This window comes from Gobius niger (assembly GCF_951799975.1).
Source record: "Gobius niger genome assembly, chromosome: 20".
NCBI classification, from domain to species: Eukaryota; Metazoa; Chordata; class Actinopteri; order Gobiiformes; family Gobiidae; genus Gobius; species Gobius niger.
In genome coordinates this window covers 1,135,938-1,160,667 of record NC_136871.1, presented here as the reverse complement: position 1 = coordinate 1,160,667, position 24,730 = coordinate 1,135,938, and the positions used below count along the sequence as shown (strand labels likewise).

Genomic DNA, 24,730 nt, shown 5'->3' with positions numbered 1-24,730 from the left:
CATCATTTTATGTTAAACAGCATTTTAAAGTCACAAATGTGTTATTCTCAGCACAAATATTCCATGTCCTGGTGCAGTCGTCCTGTTTAATGTGATGCTGATAATCATTATGCTCAACTAAAACTAGCCATTTCAATTGGCCCAATGAAAGTAAAATATTCCATTAAAGATTATTCCATTTCTGTAACTGAAGCCAAAGCAGATGCCATTTTAAGCCAAACATTGACTTGAAACAAACAAACAAAAACATATAAACCATGACCAAAGTACCCATTGTATTGGATCTGTGTTTTTATATGAAGCACTTTTTTGGCCAACCCATTTTTTCACTTCGTTAGGGTATATATAATAAAGTTATAATAGAATATAAATGAACTGCACTGTCAAACCACTAAACCACTGCTATGTGGTTAAAGAACATAGAATATGAAATGTGAATTTCATATGGGGGGGGGTCCACCAAGATGGTTTGTACCCAGGGCCCAGAATTTGGTGCTACGCCCCTGAATATGTTTACCTCAAAATGTGTCATGTGTCCAAAGTTTATAAACCCAATGCCATCTGACAGTTTTAAGATCAAAAAATGCACTAACACAAAATGTAGCTTTATGCTGTTACTGGAAAACAAAGGAATGCAGGACAAAAAGGCCTCCAAACACAAGTATTGAAAGTATTGCGATACTTGAAAAAGTATTGATATTTGGTATTTCAGCACAAAGTATTGTAATCCACGTCCGATCCGTTACTTTGTCCCAGCCCTACTGAACATCGCTGTATATTTTATTGCATTAGAATTGGGGCACAGTTGGTAGGGCAGGCCGTCCCCTGATCTGAGGGTCGGGGGTTTGAATCCCACATCCTGCAGGTGCACATTATCGCTGTGTCCTTGGGCAAGACACTTCACCTTGTCTCCAGTGTCTGTGTACGCTGGTGCATGAGTGACCGTGTGAATGAGTGGCTCCCGGCTGTAAAGCGCTGGATAAGAACAGATCGATACAGACGCCATCTTGTCATAAAGGGGGCGTGGCTTCACCCAGGGGGAAACACACTTTTCCCTCTTTTTAGCCATTTTCTGGTGGAATATGAACTTATTTATCACATAAGTAAAGTCAGGTGTAAATCGGACCCATGTGGATATTTTCTCACAGCAGATTGTTCAGTAGAAGCGAAAAAACAGCAGTTGCAGTTAGCACTAGCCCAATGCTAACATGTAGCATCAGCTTAGCATTCTCCGTTATTCATGTATTTATGGGCTGTTGAACCACTTTGCTCCTCCCCATGTCTTTGTATCTTTATTTAGTAGAAACTATATTCATAATTCAGTATTTGTTACAGTAGTTTTTTAATAATTAGAGAAAGTTTAGATTTTTCTCCAAATTGTTTTCCCCTTAACTGTTTTCAAACATGACCATATATGGGCGATTCCAGAGATGCCGTCTGTATAAATAAAGATCTTCTTCTAGTAGCCCATACATTCTGGCATGGTGTCTAATAAAGTAAACTAATAGATAAATAAAGCACTTTACACTTCACTGTGTGATGTTGTTTTGATTGGACAGAAAGGTCTAGGATTAAAATACCTGAGCCCGTATGGGACCCGCTGTCATGTTCCAGGCATTTGGATGCAAGGTGACACAAGGGGGCGCCTTTCAACCTTCTCAGTGTAAATGTGAGTTGACTTTCTTCAGAGTGAGACTTTAGGTCAGACATGAGTGACAGTAACATGAGGCTGATATATTATTATATTATATATACTTACTTTCTGTAAAAAGGCTGAGGCCTCATTGCTCTTCAGTCACAGACCCACAGGTGAAGAAGGAAGTCATGGAGCTTCTGCTTTGGACACAACTTTATACATGTGCTGTAAAGTCTAAAACGAAAGTATGTAGGAAATCAAATAAAATGGAAATAATAATTCTAATCAAACTTATTAAAGACACTCACAACATTGATGCAAATAATGGTTAAACAAAATATCCATAAATATGATCTGATGTAAAGTCATGTTTGTCCCGGTTCCTCTGAGTCGTGGTGGGTCCTGGTGGACCAGGACAGATGTGGACAGGACTGTGGTAGATCTACTTTTACTTTGGAGAAAATAGTTACTATAGTAACTGTTGTCAAAGAAATGAACCTCATGAGCTTCTTCTGTAACATGAGACAAACATGACTTTACAGCAGATACAGTTGAGAGATTTTCTTTCTTCATTTCTATTATAAACAATGGGTTTTCACACTTGCACTCTTTTATTCTTAAATCCAGCAGAAATATGAAAGATCTAATGCAGATTCTCCATGACTTCCTTCTTCACCTGTCGGTCTGTGACTGAAGTGTCGCCGGAGACTTTCTGTTCAAAATAAAGATCACACTTGTAGCGTCATGTTTCTGTCGCTCACAGTGTCTGACCTAAAGTCTGACTCTGAAGCCAATCAGATCACAGAGACTCAGAGTGGGCGGGGCTCAAATGTGACCAAACGCCAAGATCCAAGAACTGAGACAAAACAGGTTAAAAAAACACTCTCATGCAGCTGCCTACTTGAGAACGTTCCTACGTGAATGAGATGAAACACACCTGCCGGCTCCTCCATGAGGGAACATTATTATAACCACGGTTACAATCTGAACATTTAGCAGAATATGGGCCCTTAAGCCTAGAGCTGCTAAAGCCAGCGCAGACGAGGCTCTAACTCCCACTGCAGAACTAACACTGCGCTTCAGGCCAGAGTCCTCCCGCTTCTTTAAACTCTAAATGAAAATGGCTGCAGTGTTTTTGATGCGCTTGCACTTTACTGTTGCCTCTGGCTCAGCTTAAGCTAAACGGCTCCATTCAGACTATACCCAGAATGCACCGCGCGGATCCCCCCGGCCTCCGTATCCGCTGGTTTAAAGACGTTTTCTTACCGCACGCACGGGGAAGGCTGGGGGTGATTTCAGCTCCGCTCTTCGTGAGGCGTAAGACGGGAGGGACTTTGGAAAGTACTTTGTTAAATACTGCGTGTCCTGTTTTGCAGACACGGTGGCGAACGCGTCGGGCCCGTTGCTGGTGGAGATCGCCAAGTCGCCGGGGGCAACGCTAGGCATCACGCTAACGTCGAGCGCGCACCGGAACAAGCAAGTCATCATCATCGACCGGGTCAAAGCGGGAAGTGTGGTGGACAGGTGAGCTGGAGTACACATCAGGGAAGGAGCACGTGCGTATTCAGTGGCACATGGACAGTAAACCAGACCTTCCTGTCCGTTATCTCTTCCCATTAAAAACAAGGAGGTCCCACAGAAATGAAACGATAGCTTAAGATTTGGTAAAGGACAGCGAGAAACCTCCGTGTTCATAACGGTGGATGTTTTTGTCTTGAGGCTAACGCGGCTAACACAAAATAAATATTAAAACTAGCGCAAAGTTTTGAACGAGCCTGTTAGTAGTTTAAGGCGAGACACGGCAGGTGAAAGTATTGATTTTTCACGCAGTGGTGGAAGTGGAGATTTTAACTACAGTATTTTCCTCCCTTTACATCTTAGTTTTCATGTCAGATATAAAAATGACAAAACTCACCCGCATGATGTTTATTATATGATGTTTTGTCTGCGAGGTGGGGGCGACCCGGAAGTAGCTGCTGCGCCGCGTAGAAAGGCCGTCTTTCCCGCGGGTACACTGTAATAAGTGTTTCCTTGAATAAAAGCAATAAAATTGAGTTAAGTGGTTCCATTTGCCTTTTGGCTTTCACACAACTTATTTTTCAACCTCTTCAGGGTGCTCGTTTTGGTCCGGGCATTTGGACACAAGGTGACACAAGGGGGCGGCAGGACTGATGTGGACAGATGTTACAGAAGAAGCTCATGAGGTTCATTTCTTTGACAACAGTTTCTATAGTAACTATTTTCTCCAAAGTAAAAGTAGATCTACCACAGTCCTGTCCACATCTGTCATGGTCCACCACGACTGAGAGGAACTGGGACACACATGACTCTACAGCAGATACAGATGTTAGGGTTTGTTTGTTTTAGAATGAGAGTAAATATTTTTTTTCAGAACATGATATGACTCTTACATGCAGCAGAGTCTGAAGTTCTGTCTAAAGCAGAAGCTCCATGACTTCCTTCTTCACTTCTCAGTCTGTGACTGAAGAGCAATGAGGCCTCAGACTTTTTACTGCAAACAAAGAGCTCACTGTATTTAGCCTCATGTTACTGTCACTCATGTGTCTGACCTAAAGTCTAACTCTGAAGAAAGTCAACTCACATTTACACTGAGAAGGTTGGAAGGCGCCCCCTGGTGTCACCTTACATCCAAATGCCAGGACCAAAACGAGCACCCTGAAGAGGTTGAAAAATAAGTTGTGTGAAAGCAAAAACGCAAATACAACCACTTAACTCAATTGTATTGCTTTTATTCAAGGAAACACTCATTACAGTGTATCATGATATGTTTTAAATTCCACTTCTAGCCAGAGCTAAAGAACAATTGCTAAGGGGGCGGGGCTTTAGCCATAGGTCAATGTTATGCTCTGTTTTTTCACATTGCACTGTTTCACAAATGTCTGGACAGATATGTTTGATTTAGGCTCGGTTTTGTGTTTTTGTGGAGATCTTCACATTTTCTGTCGGTGGCTTGATTTGTTTGGATCAAGAAGTTCTAAACATCCATAAAATGTGAAGTTTCCTATTAGTCACGGAGGTGTTTGCTACAGCAGTATCACTTTGTTAGCATGTTTTTTTTTATCTTATTCGACACAATACGGTTTATAAGATTCGTGAAAGCGTTTTGTCTTTAATAGCCCCTCTTCCCGAGCTCCTCCGAAAGTGACTCCTAAACATTTTACATAAATCCCACATAAGTCTGTTTTAATGCAGTGCACAATGTACCATTACGCCGCCAACATTAGCAACAAAAGAGCCATTTGCATAATCCCCGTTTCACGACGCCGCATCCGTAATGTCGTGTTTTAAGATCCTCAATGTTACATTTTCTGTTGGTTTGACATGAAAAACAGCTCAACGTCTCTCCCACAACAGGCTGCACATCAATGTACAGCTTTCAATTGATACACATGTTAGAAAATGATGGAAAGGCTCTAGCGGTGCCCAGAAGATACAAGGCTTCAGTTGTAGATGATGCACTGATGTAGGGCTGTGCAATTAATCGAAATTCGATTACAACAGTAAACGATTACAAAATTAGCATAATCGCAAAAAAATCGATTATAATTTGTATTTATTTATTTTTTTCAATTTTTTTTTTCAATTTTTTTTTCCACATTTTTTTTTCACATTTTTTTTTTCAAAAATTTTTTCAATTTTTTTTCTAATTTTGAATTTTTGTCACTTTTTTGCTGGATTTTTGTCATTTTTTTGCTGGATTTTTGTCATTTTTTTGCTGGATTTTTGTCATTTTTTTGCTGGATTTTTGTCACTTTTTTATGGATTTTTGTCATTCTTTTGCTGGATTTTTGTCTTTTTTTTGCTGGATTTTTGTCACTTTTTTGATGGATTTTTGACACTTTTTTGATGGATTTTTGTAATTTTTTTGATGGATTTTTGTCACTTTTTTGATGGATTTTTGTCTTTTTTTGCTGGATTTTTGTCTTTTTTTTGCTGGATTTTTGTCACTTTTTTGCTGGATTTTTGTCATTTTTCTGCTGGATTTTTGTCTTTTTTTGCTGGATTTTTGTCACTTTTTTATGGATTTTTGTCATTCTTTTGCTGGATTTTTGTCTTTTTTTGCTGGATTTTTGTCACTTTTTTGCTGGATTTTTGTCTTTTTTTTGATGGATTTTTGTCACTTTTTTGCTGGATTTTTGTCACTTTTTTGCTGGATTTTTGTCTTTTTTTATGGATTTTTGTCTTTTTTTTATGGATTTTTGTCTTTTTTTTGCTGGATTTTTGTCACTTTTTTATGGATTTTTGTCTTTTTTTTGCTGGATTTTTGTCACTTTTTTATGGATTTTTATCATTTTTCTGCTGGATTTTTGTCTTTTTTTGATGGATTTTTGTCACTTTTTTGCTGGATTTTTGTCTTTTTTTTGCTGGATTTTTGTCTTTTTTTATGGATTTTTGTCTTTTTTTTGCTGGATTTTTCTCACTTTTTTGCTGGATTTTTGTCTTTTTTTATGGATTTTAGTCTTTTTTTTGCTGGATTTTTGTCACTTTTTTGCTGGATTTTTGTCATTTTTTTGCTGGATTTTTGTCACTTTTTTGCTGGATTTTTATCATTTTTCTGCTGGATTTTTGTCTTTTTTTGATGGATTTTTGTCACTTTTTTGCTGGATTTTTGTCATTTTTTTGCTGGATTTTTGTCTTTTTTTGATGGATTTTTGTCACTTTTTTGCTGGATTTTTGTCACTTTTTTGCTGGATTTTTGTCTTTTTTTAAGGATTTTTGTCTTTTTTTTGCTGGATTTTTGTCACTTTTTTGCTGGATTTTTGTCATTTTTTTGCTGGATTTTTGTCTTTTTTTGATGGATTTTTGTCATTTTTCAGCTGGATTTTTGTCTTTTTTTGATGGATTTTTGTCTTTTTTTTGCTGGATTTTTGTCACTTTTTTGATGGATTTTTTTAAAGGCAACAAATAATCGTTTGAATAATCGTGATTTCAATTATGACAAAAATAATCGTGATTATTATTTGTTCAATAATCGAGCAGCCCTACATTGATGACATCGTTTTCTTCTTCTGCTGTTTCGGGGGTTGGTTCGTGGAGTCTGAGCAGAGGTGCCCTGATGTCTGTGACTGATGGTTTGTGGTTTGCCTCTCTCTCCTCAGGTGTGGAGCCCTTCACCCCGGGGACCACCTGCTGTCCATCGACGGGACGTCCACAGAGCACTGCACCGTCCTGGAGGCCACGCAGCTGTTGGCCAGCACCACAGAGCTGGTCAAGCTGGAGATCCTGCCCTCACACCAGACCAGGCTGAGCACCAAGCAGCACGACACAGGTGGGACGACACGACACGCATCACGAATGAGTCACGTGCTCGTACTTTAACAGTGAAATACAGCATTTATCTTGAACTCCAGCTCACTCCCTTCTGCTGCTCTACATGTGCTGTTCACATACACCCAGCGTTTCTTTCCTTTGGCTTCAGTGCCGTCCACTGTAGTGAAGGATCTGTTACACCTATGCAGAGGTCCTCATTTTATTTGCTCCGGAAAGAGAAAGAAGGAAGTGGAGAAAGACACCGATCTTCCAAGTGTCTTTAGCCAGAGCCACTGACATTTGTGTATACCGTAAATTCTCTAATACTGGCCTGTATTCCATTAGCGGCCGGGTCTCTGACAGAAGTAGCACGTCCAGCTGCTCCGTGTGCAGGTCAGTCCCACGCCTCAAAATAACTCCTCCCATCAGCGCGAGCGTCTCGTCTTCTCTCGGGTCAGTCTCATGATCGATCACAAACACAAACGCTCCGTCTAAACTCGCCTTTTACACGAGATAACAACAAATAATCCGGTCCGCGGTAAAAACGAAACAGAAACCTGCAGTGACACTGATGTCAAAGCTCCGCTAACAGCAACGAAACACTTCCTGTTGTCCCGACAAAATAAAAGGCGTCAATGTTCCAGCCGCTGGGAGAGGGTTTGAAATGTTCATTAATAAATGAACCTAATATTTTAGGTGCAAATGGACACAAATCTCGTTTTTCTTCGTTTTCCTGGTCGTCCGTTTTGCTCAAATAGAAATAAAGGTTTGTCTCTAATTGTGGCCTGGTTCCAATAAAGGCCTGGTCCAGATGCCCTTGAGTAAATAAAGGCCCCGGACTATATTAGAGCATTTACGGTACATCCAGCGCCGTTTCTTTTCTTTGGCTTCAGTGCCGTCCACTGTGGTGAAGGATCTGTTGCACCTATGCAGAGGTCCTCATTTTATTTGCTCCGGAAAGAGAAGGAAGGAAGTGGAGAAAGACACCGATCTTCCAAGTGTCTTTAGCCAGAGCCACTGACGTTTGTGTATCTGCAGTTTCAGTGTATTCGGGACTATAAGCCGCTACTCTATACACACAATTGGAACCTTTTGGCTTTTACAAAGGTACGGATAATTTATAGATTTTTTATGGTGATACTTAATATCGTGTCACGCCCTCCCGCGCTATAGCTAATGTGGCTTCTGGTGCAAAATAAATGCGTTTAATTCTCACCGTTGAAATATTACGGATGGTCCAGCGAAGCGTGGGCGTCAGAAGCCATTGTGGATTGGTGATCGAGCCCGGGGCCGTGAGCACAAACACACCGAGGAGGGCGGCTCTGAACACGGTTAAACTCCCGAGGAGGAGTCGCTGTGCGGGCGGCGTCTTGGCCTGACTGAACACACGCGTGTTTAAAGAACAATATAGTCGTAGTTCTTAACACACTTTTCTAAACGGAAATTTGACCGAGCACGAAGAGAAAAGTCCTGTGTTTCCAGTGCGCTGATGGCGCTTGGACAGATGCGGCTTATTCAGCTGCGCTCAAAAGTCCAGAATTTATCCATGTATATTAATGGATTTATTTACTTGGTTCCTTTTTTTTGTCTTTGTGGTTCTGCATGTTTTGTTTTGTTTTGTCATTGTTTTTGATTGTTTACTACTGTTGGAAATGTTTTACGCTGGTCTGGGTCTGGATATGCACTTGAATCTCGTGTGTATGAGTAATCTCGCCAACCAGACTCCGCCTCTTTACAGAAGAGGCTCTGGCAACACTCGCGCTTTCAAAGGAAGTGATGCAGCGATATGGAGCCGACCGACCAATCAGAGCAGCTCCCTGAACGTCACGTTGTTGCGCCTTTGTTTTGTAGTTTTTCAACACAAGCTTCACGTAATGCCCCTGTTTGCTTGTGTTCTTAAGTGTTTCTGACATAAACGACAGAAGTCATTTCCTGAACTCCGTGTGGCAGGAGCGCCATCGTTAATGTCCCAATGATACAACTTTCTCATCTCTATTTCTGTCGTCACATCCGCCATGTTCTCATTGGCTGCTGCGCTTCGGTTGTCCCACATTTGTCCCGCCTCCAGCAGTAGCTTTTCTACGACAGGGGCCAGACTAGTCTCCTGTTTATTCATTAATAAACATCGGAGATTAGTCTGGATGCCAGGCTAGTGTATGTGTGTGTGGATGTGTGCATTGTATTTGTGTTGAGTCTCAAAAAACTGGTGGATTTAACAACTCCTCAATGTTTGAAAAGCATTTCAGACAAAAACGGTCTGTACATGTGTGTTCGTACAGACCATCATAACTGATCCAAAAAGTGCAGTCGACCAATGACAGTTGTGATTGACCAAGACTCTCATCGACTGTTTCATATTGAAAATGTTCCTCCTTTAGCCCTGAATGCCATTGTGAGCAGTTGTGTTATGTACAGTTGTGATCAATGTGTGTTTTTGTTTGTCTTCTATCCTTTTATCTTATCCAGTAAAGGTGCATAAGTCGGACCACCCTCACTCGTGGGACCCCTGTGTGAACTACTGTCACCCCCAGAACTCCACCACTCTGCTCAACCCCAGCTCCACCCTCAACAAGAGCTGGACCGCCTCCAACAACAACACCATCCACGCCATCGACTACTGCAAATGTGGGTACTGCATGTGCTCATGTTACTGTGGCTGAGTGGTTAGTCTGTCTTCTTCTTCTTCTTCTTCTTCTGTGTGCGGTACGGTAGCGCAGTGGTTAGCGCTCTCGCTTCACAGCTAGAAGGTCCGGGTTCGATTCCCACCTGGACGGGTCTTTCTGTGTGGAGTTTGCATGTTCTCCCCGTGTCTGCGTAGGTTTCCTCCGGGTACTCCGGTTTCCCCTACCACTAAAAACATGTACAATAGGCCAGGATGAATGATGTGTGAGTGAGTGTACGGTGGTGTCAGAGGTTGGCGCAGACGTGTGTAGTCGCGAAAGCGCTTCTGACAGTCTCCCCCAGGGGGCGCTGAAGCTACACTGCAAAAAGTAAATATCAAGCATTGTCTTAAGGCGAGACCCTGCAGGTGAATAGGGAAAACATGTATATTTACAGATATCAATTTGAAACTGTTGCTGTCGATCACTGGCATAAATGTGAGAAAAAATACATTGCAAGTTTTCTGTCATTTTATCTTTTCATATCAGAACAAGGTGTTTTACGCCTAAAAATGCCCCAAATTTCCCATCTTTTCGGCGACGAAATCTGAATAATGGACAGAGCTACATTCAAATTTATGGTTTAATGTTATTGATGAATGAGTTACCAAGACTTTCTCACAGGGGATTTTGGATTTCTTGTTTAGTTTTAAAATAAGCTGTTTTTTAGTGGAACATTTTGTAAAAATGTAATTTTCGCCTTATTTTTTGAAATTGAAAACTCAATAAATGGGGCTTAAGGGATTAAATAATAAAAAATCCCTCTGCAAAAATCTTCCAAATCTTGTTCAGTCCGAGGCTGGAAAATGTGAAGTCTTTAGGTCCGACTGACGTGGACATAGTGTCGCCACAATGACAGAAACATGTGTTTGGAGAAAAAGGCCTTGAAATTGTGTTCTCCCATATAAGTCTATGGGGGAACATTGAATCAGCGCAATATTTAAACATGTTATTGTGAAGATTAGGCATGTTTTTTGTTTCCGGGTGAAAGCTTGTATGTTCAGAGACAGATTTGGGCCAAAACCTGAAAACTGAAAAAAATGAGTTTTGCCTGTAGTGCCTCCCCTTAAATGACTTAAATTGAGGAAATGTTTCTTGTTTTGAGCGATTTTCACTCAAGTTTGCTTTGCTTGTTTGAGGACATTTCAGACCAGTTCTAGGGTAAATCTCACTTGAAATAAGAAAGTAAAATTGCCAATGAGAAAAGACCAATTTTCTTTCCCCATTGGCAAAGAAAATGACCTGAAATAAGGACGAAATGTATCGAAACGAGTCAGAAACATCTCAGAACAAGTGAAATAATCCAGGACAAATGCCCAACAACTTCTTAACCAGTCAAAACAACTAACATTTGGATTATTATGCTCAAATTGAGATGTTTATGCATGTTTTGCAGTGTACAAACGTAGCTTTCCACCATCGAGTATGGAGTGAATGTACAATTGTCTCATGTAAAGCGCTTTGTGACCATGTCTGTGAAAGGCGCTATAGAAATTAAGATCTTCTTCTTCTTCTTCTTCTTCTTATGTAAAACAAGACTTTCGGATCACAATGTGTCTTGGACCTACCACAGCATGGCAAGTCCAAGACAAAGTTTAACATGGGTGGTGTGGCCAGAGGTCTATGGGCTCACAAGGTTAGAGATATAATGGGGGTCCAGTCCGTCTACAGCTCACACCCCCAGTCATGAGGTCACAAACTACAATTTGTCCCTCTTTTGTTCTGTTTCCAGCGCTGGTCTCAGTAAACTTCTCGTCCAGTTCCACCACCACCTCTGGCAGCCAGGCCTCCAGCACCCTGCCGAGGACTGCAGTTCCCATGAGCCCCCGCAACTCGCTGCTCAAGAGGCGGCAGAGGAAGAAAGAGCACAAGAGTTCACGTACGTGCCCCCCCCCCGCCTGACAACATCTGTAGCGTTACTCGAGGGAAAAGATGGTCTGTGTTTATCAGAATCTCCTCTTCTTCTTCTCTACAGTGTCCCTGTCGTCCAGCTCGGTGGGCCCGGGAGGTCAGGTGGTCCATGTGGAGACCAGTGAGGTGGTTCTGGGCGGAGACCCTCTCAATGGGTTCGGGGTTCAACTCCAGGGAGGAATCTTCGCCACCGAGACCCTGTCCGCCCCCCCCCTCATCAGGTTCATCGAGCCGGACAGCTCTGCGGAACGGTGAGGACATGAGCTGCCGGGGGGGGGGGAGTCAGGAACTTTACTTTACTTCTGTCTCTGAGTTTGTAATGAAGTAATAATGCTGCAGTGCCGGACTTGATTTTTTAGCATGAGAGTAGATTTGTTTTTGCCACCAAGGGGAATAAATAAGCAGCAATTTGCAAAGAAAGGGTGTATCTGCAGAAGAGTATGGTGCCCCAGGACAAGAGGAGCCCACCCTGGATGGAGAACAGTGTCCAGCGGTGGCTCCGGAACAGAAGGGGCCCACCTCGAACGGAGGTCGGGGTCTGGCAGTGGCTCAGGGCGGGAAGGAGGGGACAGCCACTCCGGGACAGAGCAGGGACAGGGATCCGGGTCCTCAGCTGCCAAAGGGCAGTCCGCTGGGTCTGGTCGAGCGTCAGTCTGTCAGGGTTGACGGTGGTGTGAAGAAATTAAACCCAAAATCACGGCCAAACATTCTCAATAGTTTGTGTTCTTTTCTGAAGCCCCTGTTTTCAGCCACAGCCCAGAGAAGAGAGAGACATCAATCAATCAATCAATCAAACTTTATTTATAAAGCGCTTTTCATACCGAAAGTTATCACAAAGTGATAACATTTAAAACAATGCGCCCGTGACAACCTCCCATTATATACATTTTCTATATTAGGATTAAATAAATAGATTAGTCAGTTAAAGGCTAAGCTAAAAAGGTGGGTCTTGAGTTGCTCTTAAAAACATGAACGTTCTCTGCAGACCTGAGCTCCTCCTCAGGTCTGAGCTCCTCCTCAGGTCTGAGCTCCTCCTCAGGTCTGAGCTCCTCCTCAGCCCTGAGCTCCTCCTCAGCCCTGAGCTCCTCCTCAGCCCTGAGCTCCTCCTCAGCCCTGAGCTCCTCCTCAGCCCTGAGCTCCTCCTCAGGTCTGAGCTCCTCCTCAGGCCTGAGCTCCTCCTCAGGTCTGAGCTCCTCCTCAGGTCTGAGCTCCTCCTCAGGTCGTTCCAGAGGCGAGGGCCGTAATAGTGGAAAGACGCCTCACCATGAGTCCTTTTGTTGACTTTAGGAATAACTAGGAGACCCCTGCTGGAGGAGCGAAAGTGCCGTGAAGGGAGACAGGTGTGAAAGTCTGTGTTTCTGTAGAGGCGCTGCTAAGACCCTTGTGGCCTGGGGCAGATGCAAAATACCCCACTAGCAAATGATACTGGCAAGAAATAGTATTAATAAACTGAAAAAATAACAGCAGTTGGCTCCAAATCTATATGTTTAGCTCCTGTACAGCTCCTTTTACTTCTGTATAAAATAAATAAAATGGATTTGAAATAAATGTGATTAGAATTTAAGAGGAGCGGGAACGGCCGGTTTGTCAGGGGTCGCGGGAGGAGGGGTTGGGTGATTCTTGAGCCCCTGCCCCTCTGTAGCTCTCTGCACGGCCCTGTTCATAATAACAACGTTTGATCAACTGCCAAAATACAGCTGGGTCTCACGGACACAGATAAAGCAAACGTTTTAATTCTCTTCCTCGTGGTGCTGAAGCTCATCAGGCGTTCGCTGCCACAAAGTAACTGCCTGATGAGTGATTTTAAACATCTGTGCGCTGTCATGTGTCACTGCCCGTCATACATGTTGTGGAGTTCAATCCCAAACACAGGATTTACCGAGCTGTCGTCAGATCTGCCACCTCTTTAAGGCCGTGGGAACCCAGGGTGCTGAGGGCGCGGCAGCACCCCCTGGTGGATAGTTTGTGAACAGCAGGCAATCTTAACCCCTTAACTCCCACCTGAACCGAGCACATTTTCTCCAGCTTTACCCCAATCCAAAAGCCTCTGGAAAAAAGGTGTGAAAACAGCAACAAAACTGAGACGAAAACAAGGATGAAAATGTGACAAAAAAAGTGACGAAAAATTGATGAAAAGTGAGAAAAAATGGCCGAAAAAGTGACAAAAAATTTACAAAAATTGACAAAATTTGATGAAAAATTTACAAAAAATGTACAAAAAATGACAAAAAAGTGACAAAATTTTTTACAAAAATGGACAAAAATTTTATGAAAAAGTGAGAAAAATTTGATGAAAAATTGCGGACAAAAAGGACGAAAAAGCGATAAGAATTTGACAAAAAAAATGCGATAATTTTGACGAGAAAGTGACAAAAAATGTACAAAAAATGACAAAATTTGATGAAAAAGTGAGAAAAAATTAATGAAAAATTGACAAAAAAATTACAAAAATTGACAGAAATTTGATGAAAAATTGCGGACAAAAAGAATGAAAAAGAGATATGAATTTGACCAAAAAAAGCGAATAATTTGACGAAAAAGTGACAAGAAAGTCCTGAAAATGTGACAAAAATGAGACGACTGCCCAACAAAAAAAGCGATGAAAAAAAAATCTGCCGTGAGGAAAAAGATCCATTTAGTTTTGTCGGTCTTTCAGATGAGGCGTTACTCTGGCCCACAGGATTTGGGTAAAGCTGAACTGGAGAAAATGCTCTCGGTTCAGGCGGGAGTTAAGAGGTCAATAAACAGGATTTACGCACAGGAAAAGTATTTTGGGGGTAAATTTTGTCCCCCAGCGCCCCCTAACTAAAACATCTTCCCACGGCTCTGCACCTCTTTCTGTTGGTCCCAGTCCCTGATAAAAGTGCATTCCATGATTAACAGCTCAACACTTTGGCTGCTTGTTATTCTCACACTGAACACACTAATGAAGCCACTACAGATGTGCCGCGTGATGAGGTACAAAATGGAAACAGTCTTTTGTTAAAACTCCTATGCATGTCTCTGTGGGACGCTCTCTCTGTCTTTTACCCGGAGGCCTGCGGCGTCTCCATTAGCGCCCACGCTAACAGCTTTAATTAGCCTCTTCCCTCCAGCGCTAACCCATCGATAAGTAGCTTCCATTTAAGCGCAAAGGCGAATCCAAACACGGCACGCTGAGCGAACAAAAAGCCACGGACGAACAGAGAGCAACGGAAAGGTTTTAAGTATCGAGAGGGTGGTGAGCGGCGAGCAGGTCCCGGGTTTGACTTCCAGAAAGGACGGAGCATTTCTGTGTCTGGGGGAAAAGCGACACCCAGTATTACACACAGTTATGATTTACTTAAGGCGAGACACTGCAGGTGAATAGGGAAAACATGTATATTTACAGATATCAATTTGAAACTGTTGCTGTCGATCACTGGCATAAATGTGAGAAAAAAATACATTGCAAGTTTTCTGTCATTTTATCTTTTCATATAAGAACAAGGTGTTTTATGTCTAAAAATGTGACAAAAAACAATAAAAATGTGACAAAAAATTATAAAAAATTGACAAAAAAAAAAAAAAAATGTGACAAAAAATGAATAAAAATGTGACAAAAAACAATAAAAATGTGACAAAAAACAATAAAAAAATGTGACAAAAAATTATAAAAAAAAATGACAAAAATATAAATAAAAATGTGACAAAAAACAATAAAACATGTTACAAAAAATTATAAAAAATTGACAAAAAATAAAAAAAAATGTGACAAAAAATGAATAAAAATGTGACAAAAAATGTGAGAAAAAAATACATGGCAAGTTTTCTGTCATTTTAACTTTTCATATAAGAACAAGGTGTTTTATGCCTAAAAATGCCCCAAATTTCCCATCTTTTCAACGACGAAATCTGAATAATGGACAGAGCTACATTCAAATTTATGGTTTCATTTTATTGATAAATGAGTTGCCAAGACGTTTTCAGAGCGGATTTAGGATTTCTTGTTTAGTTTTAAAATCAGCTGTTTTTTAGTGAAAAAAAAATGTAAAAATGTAATTCTCGCCTTATTTTTTGACATTCAAAACTCAATAAATGGGGCTTAAGGGATTAAATAATAAAAAATCCCTCTGAAAAAATCTTCCAAATATCGTTCAGTCCAAGGCTGGAAAATGTGAAGTCTTTAGGTCCGACTGACGTGGACATAGTGTCGCCACAATGACAGAAACATGTGTTTGGAGAAAAAGGCCCTTGAAATTGTGTTCTCCCATATAAGTCTATGGGGGAACATTGAATCAGCGCAATATTTAAACATGTTATTGTGAAGATTAGGCATATTTTCTGTTTCCGGGTGAAAGTTTGTATGTTCAGAGACAGATTTGGCCCAAAACCTGAAAACTGAAAAAAAATGAGTTTTGCCTGTAGTGTCTCCCCTTAAGCGCACTCGTCAGCCGATCCCAAAATGGCCCAACCACTTTCTCTCAAGCACAAAAACCGAAGCGCTTTTCATGCTATAAATAAATCTTCCTCGTTGGGATCCTCTGCTCTCCCACTTAGAGGCTTAAACGTGGGTGATAACAGGGCGCGGCAGTGAAGTCATTACTTAAAACACAGATAATGGAAAATGGAGTCCGTCGGTGAAGATGCTAAAGAGATAATAATAGTCTTTTCCTGTGAGACTGAGGAAGGTATTTAAGGAAGTAACAAGGTTCTCTTAGTGTCTGAATGTGAATATTAAAATGGGCCACATGGACAGGCCTCGCAGGATCATTACTACATCGACTTATTGTTCATAAAATAACAGATAAACGCTCGATATTTATTGTCTGTACATTTTTCAGTATTTCCCCCATATTTTTCCTTTGTAAAACTTTGATTTCTAAGTGATGCAGATTGAGTTACATTATATTTCATGTTTGTTGCAGCTTGTGTGCAAGGCCGTGGGAACCCAGGGTGCTGAGGGGGCTGCAGCACCCCCCCGGTGGGTAGTTTGGGAACAGAAAGCAATATTAACCTCTTACCTTCCACCGGAACAGAGCACTTTCTCCAGTTTGGTTTTACCCAAATGTAAAAGCTTATTGGAAAAAGTGTAAAAAAAAAAGAAAAAAAAGGAAGCGACAAAAAAGTGACAAAAAACAATAAAAATGTGACAAAAAAATAAATAAAAAATGTGACAAAAAACAATAAAAATGTGACAAAAAAACAATAAAAATGTGACAAAAAAATAAATAAAAATGTGACAAAAAATAAATAAAAAATGTGACAAAAAACAATAAAAATGTGACAAAAAATAAATAAAAATGTGACAAAAAATAAATAAAAAATGTGACAAAAAACAATAAAAATGTGACAAAAATATAAATAAAAATGTGACAAAAAATAAATAAAAATGTGACAAAAATATAAATAAAAAAGTGACAAAAAAATTAATAAAAATGTGACAAAAAATAAATAAAAAATGTGACAAAAACAATAAAAATGTGACAAAAATATAAATAAAAAAGTGACAAAAAAATTAATAAAAATGTGACAAAAAATAAATAAAAAATGTGACAAAAAACAATAAAAAAGTGACAAAAAAATTAATAAATGTGACAAAAAACTATAAAAAATGTGACAAAAAATTATAAAAAATTGACAAAAATTTTTAAAAAAATGTGACAAAAATATAAATAAAAATGTGACAAAAAATAAATAAAAATGTGACAAAAAAATAAATAAAAATGTGACAAAAAACTATAAAAAATGTGACAAAAAACAACAAAAATGTGTCAAACTCTGGCAAATATGAGATGAAAAACAATGTGAAAAAGTGACAACAACGAGACAGCAATGTGAGGAAAAGGATGTGTTTTGTATGTCTTCACTATGAGGCGTTACTCTGCTCTAATAGGCTGTAAGCACCAGGTGAGAACTTGTTACATTTGGGTAAAGCCGAACTGGAGAAACTGCGCTCGGTTAAGGCGGAAGGAAAGAGGTTAATAAATAGGAAACATGGGCAGAAAAAGCGTTTTGGGGGTAAATTTTGTCTCTCAGCGCCCCCTAACTAAAACATCTTCCCACGGCTCTGCTTGTGTGGTGTTTTAGGACATGATGATGCACTTTTAGAACAAAGGTTTACAGTTATTCGCTGTATAAGCCTGAGAGTCGACAGTATCTAATATCGAATGAGTCAATAATATCGTTTATCGCAGTACTTTCCTGCCTCAATGTATCGAACTTCAAATTTGTTATCGTGACAGGCCTGCACACGGACACACATGAGCTCAGACCAACCGGTTTTATTGTGCAGTTTGGAGCAGATCTGTCTGGTTCCTCCTTGCCCAAACCACAAAATCTTCTGCACATGACAGGTTGTGGTGTTGTGACAGAAATGGGACGTGTAGAGTGTGAACAGAGCAGGAGACTGTACGGTCCCCTGTGGGGCTCCTACACTACAGCCGAGGGTGCTGGAGATGTAGCTTCCCGTGCGGACGTACTGCAGCCTGTTAAGTAGTCCGTGATCCAGGACGGTGAGCTTCTCCTGCAGCAGGTGAGATCGAATTACATCGAAGGCGCTGGAGAAGTCAAAAAAGAGCATCCTCACTGCACAACCTCCTCCATCCAGGTGTGAGTAGCGATTAAGTAGCGATTCTCCCAGAATACGACACAGATCAGAAAAAAACATGTATTGATTTGGTTAAATATACAGTAATAAATGTGCTTTTAGGCTTGTGCCATTTGCTCCAGTGCATTCTCTCTAATCTGAATCATAATGCAGATGTGTGTTGCATCTCTTCTCCCTACTCCCCCAAACAAACAAACAAACAAACACAAACACAAAACAAACAAACCACTCCAGACCCAGGGCTGAAGTGGTCTGTGGCAGTGTTCATGTCGTCGACTAAAATATTTAGTCTTAATTTTAGTCAAAGTGATATTTTTGTGACTAAAATTGGACTAAAACTAAATTAAAAGTTTCTCGTGAGACTAAAACTGTGACTAAAATGTCCAGATATTTGAGTCGACTAAAATCAGACTAAATAAAAGTGAAAAGGAGAGACTAAAATCATCCAAACTTGTATTGAGCGTCTGAAAGAGCCTCAGATCATGTTTAAAGGATCAGCTCTGAGCTTTGTTCATGTGGAGCAGAAACATGAAGCAGAGGAACCACATTAAACATGATTAGAATCAATATTATCAATGCAAAGTCCACTCAATTAGTCTCAAATTTACTTGCAATTTTAGTCGACTAAAACTAGAGTAAAAATGGGGATGAAATTTTCTTTTTTTGTCACATTTTTAGTCATTTTTTAGTCATTTTTTTGTCACATTTTTGTAATTTTTTTGTCTTTTTTTGGTCATTTTTTTTGTCATTTTTTGTCACATTTTGGCCAATTTTTTTGTCATTTTTTTGGAGAGACTAAAATCATCCAAACTTGTATTGAGCGTCTGAAAGAGCCTCAGATCATGTTTAAAGGATCAGCTCTGAGCTTTGTTCATGTGGAGCAGAAACATGAAGCAGAGGAACAACATTAAATATGATTAGAATGAATATTATCAATGCAAAGTCCACTCAATTAGTCTGAAATTTAGTCGACTAAACTTGCTTGCAATTTTAGTCGACTAAAACTAGACTAAAATTGAAAAGTTTTTGTCAAATATATGTTGTCAAAATTAACACTGGTCTGGGGTTGGAGCACTTTGGACCTCCCTTTGGGCACAGGTCTGCTCATGCGTATAATACAACCACTGATTGACCTTTATATGACTGGGATGTTACGTGTGTGAAAAATGAACATTAGTGAAGTTTAAATGCATCGAAAAAAGCAGTCGAAAGCGCTTCTGTGGGTCTGAATGTGACAAAAGCAAGTTTCAAACCTTATATACAGCAGTCAGTAAGATCCTGTCACTGCTGAGACTCCAGAAACCACTTTCTTTCTTCAGAATTGCCCCGAGGAAGTGACTTTTGTAATTGTGTGAAGTGCAGGCGCTGAAGCTGCCGTCCTCCGTGTGTCCTCCGCAGGTGTGGGCTCCTGCAGGTGGGCGACCGTCTCTTATCCATAAACGGGATCCCCACGGAGGACGGGACGCTGGAGGAGGCCAACCAGCTGCTCCGAGACGCCGCGCTCACCAACAAGGTCACGCTGGAGATCGAGTTCGATGTAGCAGGTCAGTCACGAGGGCCGTGTCCTTCACAGTGTTTATCACAACTGTCCGTCCGCGCTTTCAGTTTAAGGACTTCTCTCACCGCCGTCCAAGCTCATGTTCCCGATCCTACGAGTGCAGTCCTCCAAGCGGTGACTGAACTCTGGGGGTTCTTGCATGTTCTCACAGCTTAAAGGAACAGGCCACCGTTTTCCCGAACTGAGATATGTTCTTTACCTGAGCTTAGACGAGTTGATACGTAACTGTCTGGTCTATTTCCATGACTAAAGGCACGCACAAAGACCAAAGACGTTGTTAGCATTTAGCCTCTCCCAGCATATTTCTACAGCTCCAAACTTGGGAGACGTAAGAAGCGACCAAGCTGTTCCATGTTTTCCCTATTTACATTTGTTTATCATAGATACAGACGGCATCTCTGGAATCGCCCATATATGGTCATGTTTGAAAACAGTTAAGGGGGAAAACAATTTTGAAAAAATGTAAATTTTCTCTAATTATTCAAAAACTACTTTAACAAATGCTGAATTATGAATATAGTTTCTACTAAATAAAGAAACAAAGACATGGGGGGGAGCAAAGTGGTTCAACAGCCCATAAATACATAAATAACAGAGAATGCTAACCTGATGCTACATGTTAGCATCGGGCTAATGCTAACGGTTAGCTAGTGCTAGCTACAACTGCCGTTTTTTCACTTCTACTGAACAATCTGCTGTGAGAAAATATCCATATGAGCCTGATTTACACTTGACTTTATTTATGTGATAAATAAGTTCATATTCACCAGAAAATGGCTAAAAAGAGGGAAAATTATGTTTCTCTAAAGATTCTACTTTCCCCCTCGGCGAAGCCACGCCCCCTTCTGTGATGTGCCGTCTGCGGCTCTTCACAATGCAGTAGAACGCTCCATTGACTTGAATGGGATTTTCCAACCTTCTACCGTTGCATTGGCAGCGGTCATTATTTTTTCAGTCCTCTAGCAGAAAACACTGACCGCTGCCAATGGTAATGGAGTTCGTGCTTGTAATACAGGTCTTTCATATCACTCCGAGAGTAGTGGTCGAGGACACTGTCTCTGTCCAAGTCCCTGAGAGAGAAGTTGGGGGAACAGGAGTCTGTTACCCAGTAACGGGGAATATACGAACTGGAAATAATCTACTTGCAAAAGTAGTGGCCGATATGGACAGGAAATGTCGTTATTGTAATCTCTGCAATGATAGAGTTTCATTTACTGTTTGTTCAAACGCTGACGTCATTTATAGAGAAAAATGTTTGCCTAAATTTTATGTAAGACTTCAATGTTTAAACTTATTCCACTAATGCAAAATGAAAGTCATCAAGTAATTAGTAAATTTGGTTCCTTTTTGAAAACGGTTATTGGCTGCGCCATTGCGATTGACTGCGGAAATGCGGGAAGCGAATGCAGAAATTGCATAAACTCTTCAAATTGCTTAATTTGCATAATCTAATTTGCATAAACTGGTAAAATGCATAAAATGTCATGTTGCATAAACTGTATAAACTGCATAAAGTGGTAAAATGCATGAATGGGTTAATTTGCATAAACTCTTAAGTTGCACAAACTGGTTAAATCCCATAAAGTGGTTACTTTGCATAAATTATTAATGTTGCATAAACTTGTATATTCCATAAACTGGTCAAACTGTTGAAATGGCCTCAGTGCTTGATTGGCAGAAGCACAAATGGCTGAAAGTCCTGGAGTTTCCCCATTGGCTGGATTCCCACATACACACCAATGCAAAAATTTCAAACTCTCGTATAAAAAAACTGGAAAACTGCAGAAGGACAATTTTTCAATCTCAAAACCCACAAGTTGCAGAAGCTGAACCTGCATAAAGTGCAGAAAAAAGTGCAGAAAAGCATGGATTTGCTGCAGCCCCATTATAAGTCAATGGGAAAAAACTCCGACATTTTGGCCGATTGCGGAAAAAACGTAAGTTGCAGAAGTCCCAAAAGTAACAGCACCTTCTCCTCAACATGCGGAACGTTTTGATGCATAACTTGCATAAATTGCACAAAGCATGAAGGTGCTGAAAGCTGGAGAAAATCGGGAAAAAGATGGAAGAGGAATAATAATAAAGAACATGAAAACCAATAATTGACTGCGGAAGAATTCCACAGTCAATCAATGATGCATCGGTTTTATACAGCGCTTTTCTGGACACTCAAAGACGCTTCACATTGCATTATTCATTCATTCCATACCCGGTGGTGGTAAGCTGCTATTGTAGCCACAGCAGCCCTGGGGTAGACTGACAGAAGCGAGGCAACCAGTCTGCGCCATCGGCCCCTCCGACCTCCACCAACCACTCACTCACTACATTCGCTCAGGCTTCCTGGTGTTACTAAACGGTCTCCCATCCAAGCACCGACCAGGCCCTTCCTGCTGAGCTTCCGAGGTCTGACGGGACCGGTCAGAGCAAAGGCTGAGTGACCACATGGTTATTACTTTGTTCTGTTTTGTGAACTTGTGCTCCATAGCGTGGATATGGTCGTGAGCACTAGAATAAAGAGTGGATGAAAGAGATTCACCACCATTCCTCTAAATGCACCTTCAGCTAAGTAGCTAGGCTAGCAATAAGTAGCTAGCCTAGCTGCTACTAGCCTTGCTGCTACTAGCCTAGCCACACGGCCTGGAATCATCAACAAACTATTTGCCGCAGAAGTCATTGAATAAACCTTTCGGCCTTGATATAAGTGTGTGAAGTTTCTGTTGTGTGTGTTCAGTTGGCAAATGTCCGTATAAGAACGCTGGTCATTATCTGGAAAATAAGAACCTTCAGGGCGAAACAAGACCGGTCCGGTTCGCCCTGTCTGTGCTTATTTTCCTTTTGGAGCCGCGACCCCCATTAAAACAGTTAAAGGGGTTCGTGACCCCCCGCCCGGGTCACACCGTGAGAAATCGAAACATTAGCCGACATGATTCTTAAAAAACAAAGAAAAAAACAAAATGGCCAAAATAAAATTCATCAAATTACGAACAGATAATGGCACTGTGGTAAAACAGCAACACACATGCAACAATAAAATATTATAATATACGCTAATAAAATGTATATGTATATTTTATTTACATGATCTGGCGACCTCCTAGGGCAGGGGTGTCCAAACTTTTTTCATGGGGGGCCACATATTTGAGCGTACGCGGGGTAAAGGGCCATGGGTGGGTGTTTAGTTCAACGAAACCTTCGAGTAGCAGAGGTTTAAATTGTGCCTCATGCCTTTGTTTATGCTTAAAACCTTAATGCAGCTCTGTCTCACAATAAAATGCTCGTTGTCAGGTTAGAATTGTGTAGAATTATTACATATTAAATAAAAAGGACCAGCTCTGATCATGTGAACCGATTCAGCAATTTGGCCCACGGGCTGCACTTTGGACACCCCTGCCCTGCACTGCAAAAAGTATTTAACTAGATCAGTAAAAACATCTCAATTTGAGCACAATAATCCAGATTTTTGTTGTTTTGACGAGTTAAGAAGTTCTTGGGCATTTGTCCCAGATTATTTCACTTGTTCTGAGATGTTTCTGACTCGTTTCGATACATTTCGTCCTTATTTCAGGTCATTTTCTTTGCCAATGGGGAAAGAAAGTTGTTCTTATCTCATTGGCAATTTTACTTTCTTATTTCAAGCGAGATTTACCCTAGAACTGGTCTGAAATGTCCTCAAACAAGCAAAGGAAACTTGATCAGGAAAAGTGTCTAAATGAGTGAAAACCGCTCAAAACAAGAAACATTTCCTCAATTCAAGTCATTGAAATTTGACAAAAAAATGACAAAAATATGACAAAAATTTGATTAAAAAATGACGAAATAATGACAAAAAACTGACTAAAAAAATACAAAAAATGACAAAAATGTGATGAAAATTTGACCAAAAAATGACAAAAATTTGACAAAAAAATGACAAAAAGTTAAGAAGTTGTTGGGCATTTGTCCCAGATTATTTCACTTGTTCTGAGACGTTTCTGACTCGTTTCTTATTTCAAGCGAGATTTACCCTAGAACTGGTCTGAAATGTCCTCAAACAAGCAAAGCAAACTCGGTCCGATCAGGAAAAGTGTCTAAATGAGTGAAAACCGCTCAAAACAAGAAACATTTCCTCAATTCCAGTCATTTAAGCCAATGCTTGATATTCACTTTTTGTAGTGTAGGGGGTCCCGACGCCCAGGTTGAGAACCACTGCCTTACGTAACTATACATGGATCGTGTAACTTTTCACATAAGTGTATTTAAATAAGGAAAACATGGAAGAGCTCGGTCGCTCCTAACTTCACCCCAGTTTGGAGCTATAGGAATATGCTGGGAGAGGCTGAACGCTAACAACGTCTTTGGTCTATTTGCGTGACTGAGGGCACGCACAAAGACCAGACAGGTACGCATCAACTCGTCTAAGCTCAGGTTAGAATATCTCAGTGTGGAAAAACTGTGGCCTGTTCCTTTAAGGCAACGGTTATCTTTAACCATTGAAGGTCAAAGAATGCTGGTATTTGGCTTCAGACATATTTTCTCCTTCATTGTCTTTTATTTCATTCAAAAGTGTTAAAGGAACAGGCCACCGTTTTACATACTGAGATATGTTCTTACCTAACCTTAGCCGAGTTAATATATCCCCGTCTGGTCTTTGTCCGTGCGCTCACACATACGCAGCCTCTCCCACATGTCACATAGCTCCAAAAAAGCTCACGATAGAAGCTACCAAGCTCTTCCACGTGTTCCCTATTTAAATAAAGTTACGTCAAGTGTTTTCATGCGAAGTATATTTACACAGAAATGTAGCATGTGGATTTTATAAGCAAATAAAGAGGGGGACTATATTGTGAGGCGTAATGATACGAGGAGTAAAACGTCCGCGCAGTAACTCCTAAAGGTTATTGACGGAAGTGAGCGGGGAAGTCTTTAGGAGTTACTGCGCGGACGCTGTGCTCCTGTATCATTACGCCTCACAATATAGTCCCCCTTTTTATCTGCTTATAAAATCGACACGTTACATTTCTGTGTAAATATACTTCACATGAAAACACTTCACGTAACTTTATTTAAATAGGGAACACGTGGAAGAGCTTGGTAGCTTCTATCGTGAGCTTTTTTGGAGCTATGTGACATGTGGGAGAGGCTGCGTA

At 40.7% G+C, this 24,730-nt stretch overlaps 1 protein-coding gene across 1 annotated transcript in view; it reads left to right on the top strand.

Annotated features, from left to right (window-relative positions):
• The window catches only part of grip2b (glutamate receptor interacting protein 2b), a 411,537-nt gene that overhangs the window by 308,809 nt on the left and 77,998 nt on the right, over positions 1 to 24,730 (top strand). The window contains exons 8-13 of the mRNA XM_079579372.1: positions 3,013 to 3,160; positions 6,757 to 6,926; positions 9,374 to 9,532; positions 11,300 to 11,446; positions 11,543 to 11,729; positions 19,445 to 19,590. Of these exons, the coding sequence (XP_079435498.1) occupies positions 3,013 to 3,160; positions 6,757 to 6,926; positions 9,374 to 9,532; positions 11,300 to 11,446; positions 11,543 to 11,729; positions 19,445 to 19,590 (957 nt within the window). The remainder of the gene's footprint in view (positions 1 to 3,012; positions 3,161 to 6,756; positions 6,927 to 9,373; positions 9,533 to 11,299; positions 11,447 to 11,542; positions 11,730 to 19,444; positions 19,591 to 24,730) is intronic.